The sequence below is a fragment of the Asterias rubens genome, chromosome 3 (genome assembly GCF_902459465.1).
Source record: "Asterias rubens chromosome 3, eAstRub1.3, whole genome shotgun sequence".
Taxonomy (NCBI): domain Eukaryota; kingdom Metazoa; phylum Echinodermata; class Asteroidea; order Forcipulatida; family Asteriidae; genus Asterias; species Asterias rubens.
The window spans coordinates 2221234-2231190 of NC_047064.1; the positions used below are offsets into that span (position 1 = coordinate 2221234).

At 38.5% G+C, this 9957-nt stretch overlaps 1 protein-coding gene across 1 annotated transcript; it reads left to right on the plus strand.

Annotated features, from left to right (window-relative positions):
- The first annotated feature begins 3119 nt into the window (after positions 1-3119).
- LOC117288585 (F-box/WD repeat-containing protein 7-like) lies at positions 3120-6966 on the plus strand. The gene is made up of 2 exons (XM_033769498.1): positions 3120-3219; positions 4526-6966. Exon 2 carries the CDS (start codon positions 4610-4612, stop codon positions 5984-5986), a length of 1377 nt encoding a protein of 458 aa, XP_033625389.1. The 5' UTR covers positions 3120-3219; positions 4526-4609; the 3' UTR covers positions 5987-6966.
- The last annotated feature ends 2991 nt before the right edge of the window (positions 6967-9957 follow it).

Here is a 9957-nt window from a genome sequence, read left to right on the forward strand (position 1 = left end):
GTCACCTGGAAATAGAATTTTTTTTCTTTCAAACATAAGAGTATATGCTTACGAACAATAAAACAATTTTTTTAGTTTTATTGTTTGTCACGATTTATATGTTTAAAAAATATATAAAGTTGTTTGGGGGCTGATTCCGCCTACCCCTTTTGTGACGTCAATCGAGGCAGACTTTGTCTGCAATGCGTATAGTAAACACACGTGCAAAGTACATGTACGTCCAAGTCGTGAGTTGGTACATTTCAAAAAGTGTTTTTTCTGCATTCAGCAGCAATACACCTGGTCGGCATTGCCGAAAAAAAGCCAAAATATTTTTTTTTGAAACGTACAAACTCACGACTTGGTCCGTACATGTACTTTGCAATTATTGTGTTTACTCTACGCATTACAGGCACGAACAGCGCCCTCTCAGGTCGGGGTCTACTCTTAAATTTGTAAATAACATAAGAACTGATTTTTTAAAACCTTAGTTAACTGTTTATTCACATTCCACTCATCAAAACACATAATTATATTAGTGACAAAAGCTTTATTTTGAAAAAATACCACTTCCAGGTGACTTTAAATAATATTTCTAAGACAAGGGTGTATTTGCCATGTGTGAGTTATAAACCGTTTCACTGGGTTCTTCGTGATCAGAAGCAGCCATGTATCACCCCGACTAAATAAAAATGTATATGTTTCATAAGTCTGCTTTGATTATGAATTCAACTTCTTCATCCTTGAACACTAGTTAGAGCCAAGCTCTCACATAGACGCACTCAGCACCATTCAAACTTCATCCATGTCTTCTATCGCACATTAACCAACACGTGCTTTTAAAAAAAACTGCCATTCACGTGATTTATGCATGACATTAAATCCGTTGGGGAAGCTATGAAGGGGAATTGAATAACACTTGATGGTGGCGTACGCACCTAACCTTGGTACGTGTCTGTGGTCGTCCTGGTGTTACGTTTCGAAACTAAATAGCCGTTGAGGAGGTTGTGTAATCGAAGTGGGTTTTGTGCCAATCCGGTTTGTTTGGACGCGCCAAGTTCTAGAAATTAAAGATGGTGTGTACTATATTTGGCAACTGAAAGAACAGAAACACTGTATGTTTGGTGTTATTTGTGCATTTTCTGTTCTTCTTGATGTGTTGGCAGAAAAGGCTGATGGCTACAAGCTGCAGTTACAAAAATACATTCCTTGCAATTTTGCGTCTTTTTCGGTGCCTATCAGAAGTTCTAAAATTGAAGATGTGTGAACTTTTTGTCGACTAAAAAAACAGAAATACACTGCATTTTATATTTTTCCTTCTTTCTTTCTTTCTTTCTTTCTTTCTAGTCCACGTGTTGACTGAAAGGGTATCAAACAAAACATCTTTTTATAGATTGATGGCTACATGCTGCAATTTTTAAAAAAAAATACATCCCCTCACGATTCTTATTTTGGTGGTCCTCAAAAATTCATTAAAAAAGGACTTTTTTTTAATGTAAATCACGTGGGTATAGCGATAAAAGTACACTTTCCAGACTTTTAAATATCTAAGAAGCTAGACTATAGCTGAGCTGAATTCATGAAGTCTACAACAACGCTCAATGGATGGACCAATGATAAGTTTGATACGGTTTATTCTATCAAATTCAAATAATAATATAATAACGCTATAACTTTAAATCACACTTTGTCATTGAATCAAAGCTGGATTGGAAAGCGACCTAATAGCGCCCCCTCATGATACTCAAAGGTGAATAGTTATCAAAGGTTAAGGAGCGTCTAAATTTCAGAGAGGTAACTTTTTTTAAGGAAGAGCATAAAATAAAACCTCGAAATACACGCTAATTGTTTCAAAAAGACCATTTATTTCAATTCAATATTCAAGCTAGACTTGACTCAAGTCTAATCCCAGTGAGAGTCCTTTTAATTCAAACCAGACAACTCACACCACAACCTGTGCCGGGCAATCGCTTTATTTTGACGGCGGACATTCATTATATGAACCTCTCGCACGAGAACGGGACTCGAATCAAGTCTATTCAAGCACCAGGTTTAGATTCCTCGTTATTACGTCTACACCGGATGCTCCTGAGATGACGTGGGAAGCGAGTCAAGGCCTTGTATCTTGAAGGTATTTGTTGGTTTTCATGGTGAGGTACTGCAAGCCCACGCCAACTAACTCCGCGTTCGGTGACGTCGTTAATTAGGAGAAGTCCACACCTCTCGATCCACTAAAAGCGAGAGAAAAATGAGTCCCAGGCGATTTCCTTTACCGCCCACGTAGTAGAAAAACAGGACAGTTCTTGTTCACAACTGGACACTTTCACCACCTTACACTTTTTCATTACCATCTCTCTCCCCCCTCAATAAAAAAAGTACCAAGGAATTGTTTATTTTTTATAGATTAAACTTGAATGCAAACCCTGTTTATTACGAGCACAGAACAGAATACGTTTTATCTAGCGGTGCCAAAAGGGCCTAGAGGTTTTTTTTTTTAGTTCGACATTTTTACAGAAAACGAAAGCGCACGGTGAGTGTGGCAGGAGATTCTGTCCCCCTGGGATTCTGTCCCTATGGCGAACTATACAAACTACTTCTGACTGCGCCTTCTTTTGAAGTTCGATTTATGATCTCTTTTGATTGTATTGGATTTTCTGAGGATTATCATTTTAATATCTTTATCATTGTATTTATGTGGGCATTCTATTTTGAATCTTTTCAGGGTTTTTGGTTTGCTTTACATAAAAGATGCAGTTCGCCATTTAATGAACCAGACACAATGTACACCACCCTTGTCGTGTCACATTTTTCTCAGTGTCGCATTTGAATCCTCATCCAGGCAATGTTAATTTCCCATGTTGCAACTGAAAAGAAGTCTTCAGAAATAGACTCAGTAGCAGTTGAATACAATTTTAGCAAGACAATCTAAAAAAGAACACAGCAAAACAGATATGCATGCCTGTGTTACTGCAAATAAAATTAGTTTTAGTCTTTATGTCTGTGGTAGGCGCATGCTGTCACTGACCATTAATTTAATATAGCGCCCTCTACAGCCGAGCAGGAAATCAGATTTGTATCTGAACAGCGCCACCTTGTGTTAGAGTAAGTCAACTTTCTTCAGCGATTTTCACTCTCTGAAAGACAGTACAGACACATGAAGGATGCGCCTGGTAATCTTCCAAAGTCTCTGCTCTACCAAACAGCCATTAAATTGAGAATAAATGCACTGATAATAAATAGGTAAGAGAACTTAAGATTGCATTAAGGCAGGGGATTCGTTTGGACTGACATTGAGCTGTTTTACTTGAACTAAACATTATTTTTGTCAAAGAAATTGACAGAGGTTGAATTACCCGCGTGTTTGTTCGTGTTGTTGTTAACTTAAATGTTACATATTTTTTAACTCACCAAGACACCAGTTGTTATTTCAGTTCTTATTTTACTCCATAAGGAATAACTGTGACTAACAGTAACACCATGGATGGAGAGGTAGAACCGGAAACGTATCCGTATGGCGACACCACTTTTTCATTCGATATGAAATAATATATTATAGTATCTAATTCTGATTTACCTCAATCAATGAGATATCCCTTTCTGTAAAAATGAGTAAAAAAGTGGTGGCGCCATACGGAAAGTTATCCGTAGAACCATAGACCTTTTCGCAAATACCATTGTGCAGGCGCAGACTGTTGAGTGAGGTGCATTGTGGGATAGATTTGGATCAAATTTGGTCACCACAATGCACGTCATTCCAAGCTTTACGCGCCCCAGTATTTGCGAAAAGGTCTAAGTATGGTACTATGGAGTATGATAGAACTAGAACTTACTCCTAGAACTATTTCGGTTTCATCTGCTGTCGTCTCCCGTAACCTCATAGACGTACATCTCTCACGACAATAACAATGGTTCCATTCAATCATGGTTCAATGAATTTTGGAATCGCAAAATGGAGGTGGTGGGGGGCTACTACTAGAAACTAGAACTAAAAGGTCTGTTTGGCTGTCGTCCCGTCTCCATTACGGGAGACAGCCTAATGAACATCTAGGTCTGGGGGGGGGGGGGGGGTAGAGTATTAGAAATTTTGTGAGTTGGTCCTAGAGTATGAAACCTTGTAACTGAATGTATGGGAAGGGATGCTGTCATTTTGATTTTGCTACTACATGTATTACTAATCTTTTAATATTTAGAATTTAATACGAGAACTTGCTAGCGTTGAAGTAAAAACTTCAAACAAGGGGGAGTTCACCCTCCTAAAATTAAAATTCAGCAGGCCTTTATTGCGTTATTTTCTTAACATTTTCTTTAGACCTATGTAAGAACTTCTTTGTGGAATCTGGGGTTAAGATTTAATTGCTATAATGTTTTTGCCGACTATTATTTTTTTTTAACTGTCAGAGTACAGTTTGAGCAAATTGATAAATGTATCCACAGGGGTGCCGTTAATGAAATTAATGACATAGGCCTAGGCTTTAAAGTATATGCAAGTGTAGGTTTTTCTTTAGTTAATTACTAAATAATAGTCAAAACTTTGTTTTGATTTCAGAACTATAGTGATGCAGAGGATGGAATAAAAAACTTGACTCAAGATCAGTAAATCAGAGACTAGTTAGTAGAAAGAGATGAGAAGATGGCAGATGGATTAGTTGAGGGAGTTTCATTGGATGAGGTTCGCTCATTTCTAACCTTAGACATCCCCTCAGTCCTCCCACATGAATTGACAGCACAAATATTCTGTTTGCTGTCCGCTAAAGATTTATGCTCAGCTTCATTGTGTTCAAGGGTCTGGCGTGAGCGGTCAAATAATGACCAAATCTGGCATCGACTCTGTCGAGGTAAAGGTTGGCAACGCTATAGTGAGGTTGTTGACCTTGCTCATGAAGTCCCTTTCAGCCCATCATACACTGACATTTCTAAGACCACTCCAACATTTCACTCTGATAGCATCATCGATAAGTGCAAAGGCCTTACCCCAACATGCCACTGGAAGCAGATTTACATGAGAGCGTGGCACTTGGAACAGAATTGGCATAGAGGGCGCTATCGCATCGCTCCAGTTCTGCGTAGGCATCAGGAGAGAGTGACGTGTTTAGACAGCGACGGGAAAATCCTCATTAGTGGGAGTTTGGATGGGACTGTGTGTGTATGGGACCTTCTGACATCGGCGTTTTTATGTAGACTGGATGGACATACTGATGCTGTATCATGCTTGAAGCTAAAGGATGACATCTGCGTGACGGGTTGTCAGGACACCCTCATCCGTGTCTTTAATCCTCACTCTGCGTGTTGTTTGATGACACTTAACGGTCATCAAGCTGGCGTTGAATGCATCTTTATCGTAGGGGACACTATTGTCAGTGCGTCCAACGACAAATCAGTCAGAGTATGGTCATTAAGTGAAGGAATCTGTACCCAGATTCTCAGAGGTCATACAGACGATATTGAAAGTTTGAAATGCTTGGGTAATTTAGTGGTGAGTACATCCTGGGATACTACTCTTAGAGTGTGGGATATCAGTAAGAAAGGGGAGTGTTTGCATATTTTAAATGGACATACGGAGGTCGTATTCTGCTGTGAATTCAATGAGCGAATCATCGTAAGCGGGGGCGGAGACAGTGTGGTCAAGATCTGGGACACGACGTCGGGGGCGTGCCTACGAACCCTGGAGGGTCACGAGGGGGATGTCTACTGTCTGTGTTTTAATGATGACATCATCGCTTCCGGGTCAGCAGACAGTACGGTCAGACTTTGGTCGCACAGCGGGACTCGGCTGAGAGTCATGCAAGAACACATCGGTGTCGTGCGTTGTTTATGTCTCCTTGGCAACAGGCTGGTATCGGGCGGGGACCGTAAAAAAATCGTGGTGTGGGACGCGACAAACGGAAACCTGTTAAATGTTGTACATCGCAATCCTAGTCTGCTCCACATCATGTGGATGAATGATACACGTCTGGTTACGGCCTCTCCCGAATCACCAGGTACATTGACTGTAATGAGCTATTGGTGACGATTTGCATTGTGGGATTCTTTCTGAAAGGTCGTTCTTCCATTCAAATGTTGTGTAAAGTGGTGTGATTAAAAAATATGGTGACTTTTATCGTTCAAAGTGCATGTTGAATAGTACACAATGATTATATTTAACCTAAACTTTGTGTCCTTTATCTCGAAGATTATTTTATCTGTTCAGTGGTACTATTTTATCTTTTTGTTAGTTCTTCTTGCCTTTTTTACTAAATTGTAAATTATGCAGGGTTTTTTTCAATCTGTGATAAATATCTGAATAGATCCGGGTTGTCACTATGCCTTCTCATTTATGTTTTTTTACAAACTTTTCTGAACTTTGTAAATGACCTTTGATTCGTCATGAATGTCTTGGTAAGAGGTCTTACTACACCTTGTGTTATTATTAAAATATTATGCAGTAGGTATCTGTAATGTACAATGGCAGCTCAACATTGATGGTGTTGTTCAAAAAAATCACCATTCCAGGATTTATTAAGCATTTTGAAACTGTTATTTTATGGAATTGCTGTGGATGTAGCATAGATGATTTTTGTTTTACCCCTACATGCTTAAATGAATCTGAGTATACTCAAATTTGTTTAATACAAGGAGTGGGAGAAGAACAGCTGGTATTGTACAGTTTATGACTAAGGCCTAAGGATATTTCCACTGGACCACAGGCCCAAAGCTAGTCTTGGTTCAAGACTCTCCTGGATTTGTTACAAGAGGGCGCGCTATCAACCACGAACTGCTTTCACCCCAGGAACCGCTATGAGTGATAGCGGTTTGTGGTTGATAGCTCGCCCTCTTGTGCCGAATCCAGGAGAGTCTTGAACCAAGACTAGCCCAAGGCCAGTGGTTCTAGCATCGGGCCAGTAATGGCCAGTAAACTAAAGACTGAACCAGTTCCGCGTTCTTGTGTTTCTCCGTTGAATCTTTAAACACGATGCTCAGTATCTGCAATAAAAATATTTTGAAATGATATTGAATGTTGAGTCCATTAAATATCCTGTTGAGAGTACATGTAGGGAACCTTTTCATCGTTTTAAATTAAGTCCTAACTTAGGACTAGTCCTAGGAGTTCTTAAAAACTTTAATTTGCTGATGATTTTTTTCTGCTAAACAGTTTCATGGATTGAGCCCTGGATGGTAGCCAGTTCACCATCTTTTTCACTGAGCCATTCATAGAGAGGGTTTGTTTTGGTGGCTTTCAACACTGAGCTAACCAGCCCTACCTTTTGGAAATAACTTTAACTGGGCCCAATTTGATAAAGCCGTTAGCGTTCAGCAGAAAATTCTGATTGACAAATTTCTTTGCTAACAAAACTTGAGTAGGGCACCAGTCACACCAATGAAAACTTCATGAAGTTTGGCTGGTAACCTGTTGCTGTTTTAAAAGCAAGACTTTTTTGTGTTAAGCAAGACTTCTGTGCTTTGCAAGTTTTGAGCCCTAGTCTTTAGGTGTTTTAATGAACATCAGGGCCCAATTTTATAGTGCTGCTAAGCACAAAAATTTGCTAAGCATGAAATTTCTTTCTTGATAAAAACAGGATTACCAACCAAATTTCCACTTGTTGCATATTGCTTGTTACTGGTATTCAGCTGTTGTTTGCTTAAATCCTGAAAATCACATGGAAATTTGGTTGGTAAAATCCTGTTTTTATCAAGGAAGAAATGTCATGCTAAGCAAAATTTTGTGCTTAGCAGCTCTATGAAATTGGGCCCTGGTCAGTGGACCACTGTAAAACTCATAACTCAGTCAAGTGATTTACCCCTGGTTGTTTCTTGTTTCCCCTAGCAGTTTCTTGTTTCCCCTAGCAAGCACTGTCTGTGATTAGAAAGTGTTTTGTGCTTACAGGCTTCATGAAATTGGGCCCTGGGTTTCAGGTGTTATAACGAACATCTGGTTAGTGGACCACTGTTGAAAGAACTGTGTCAACCCCATTACTCGGGTCAAATGATTTAAAGACACTGGACACTATTCGTAATTGTCAAAGACTAGTCTTCAAAGTTGGTGTATCTCAACATATGCATAAAATAACAAACCTGTGGAAATTTGAGCTCAGTCGGTCATCGAAGTTGTGAGATATTAATGTAGGAAAAAACAACCTTGTCGCACCATGGTCACACAAAGTTGTGTGCTTTCAGATGCTTGATTTCGAGACCTCAAATTCTAAATCTGAGGTCTCGAAATCAAATTCGTGGAAAATTACTTCTTTCTCGAAAACTACGTCGCTTCAGAGGGAACTGTTTCTTACAATGTTTTATACTATCAACCTCCCCATTACTCATTACCAAGTAAGGTGTTATGCTTATAATTACATGTATTTTGAGCAATTACCAATAGTGTCCAGTGTCTTTAACCCAGAGTGGTTGTTTCTGGTTCACCTAGCTAGCACCTAAGCTGGTCCATCCTGTTATTGCCAGGTGTATGCTGTTGGATTTTAATTAAAAAGGGGGTACTAATGGAATAAAGATTATTGATTGTGTTCCTTGAACTTCTTCTTAAAGGCAGTGGACACTATTGGTAATTACTCAAAATAATTATTAGCATAAAACCTTACTTGGTAACAAGTAATGGGGATAGGTTGATGGTATAAAACATTGTGAGAAACGGCTCCCTCTGAAGTGATGTAGTTTTCGAGAAAGAATGATTTTTTCACGAATTTGATTTCAAGACCTCAAGTTTAGAACTTGAGGTCTTGAAATCAAGCATCTGAAAGCACACAACTTCGTGTGACAAGGGTGTTTTTTTCTTTCACAGTTATCTTGCAACTCCGACGACCAATCAAGCTCAAATTTTCACAGGTTTGTTATTTTATGCAATACATGTATGTTGAGATACACCAAGTAAGAAGACTGGTCTTTGACAATTACCAATAGTGTCCAGTGTCGTCTTTAAAGGTATGGTTCTGATTGATTCAAGATGGGGTCTGGTGAGCCAGCTAAACCCCCCAAAAAAGAAATGGTACCGCGCTGCTATGCACAATTATTTTTTGGGAGACTACGGAACAACTTTAGCATTGTCACTGCCATGCTTGACCAACTTCAATGGACTAACCAACTTGAGTTAGGTCTACTAGAGTTGGGTCTCTCCTTAAGTTTTTAGTAACTCATATATTTCGGAAGTGTCGTGGCCGAGCGGTTTCATCTCTTGATACTTTTTCCCTCTTGTTTACCAATTCATCAAACTATAATTGTTAAAACAATCATTTTCATCCATCCTTTTAGACTTTAAATTGACCATTCAACTGCTACAAAACAATTTTCTTTCAATCTGTGTTTTATTAATTTTTTATTTCAATTTTTTTTCTTTTATTGATATTTTTGTTAAATAGTCTACCAGTTCATTTCCATGAAAATGTCACGATCTGACACTTGTTACAATCATCGTAGACCTACTGGTTTGTTTTTGAAAAAAGTTTTACTTTAAAAATAATTTGAAGCCAACTTAGCAATAATCTATTTGATCATCGAAATCAGCAAACCAGATCACACAAAATTCACTGACGTTAAAATAAACTAACGCCTTTCTGTTTAGGGCAAAAAGTTCACCTAGGTTATCTGTAAAATCTGCAGTTTAACTATTAAAAGCAACTAACTGGTTGGCAAAATTAATTTACTAGTTAATATGATATTTATTTTGTTAGGCATAAAACAAGTGTGTTAAAATCAAGCATAATATCTTTGTCTTATTCGTCTTAAAGGCAGTGGACACTATTGGTAATTACTCAAAATAATTATTAGCATAAAACCTTACTTTGTAACGAGGAATGGGGAGAGGTTGATAGTATATACGATGTGAGAAACTGCTCTCTCTGAAGCAAGTAACATAGTTTTCGAAAAAGAAGTAATTTTCACGAATTTGATTACGAGACCTCAGATTTAGAATTTGAGGTCTCGAAATCAAGCATCTGAAAGCACACAACTTCATGTGGCAAGGGTATTTTTCATTATTTATCTCGTAACTTTGAC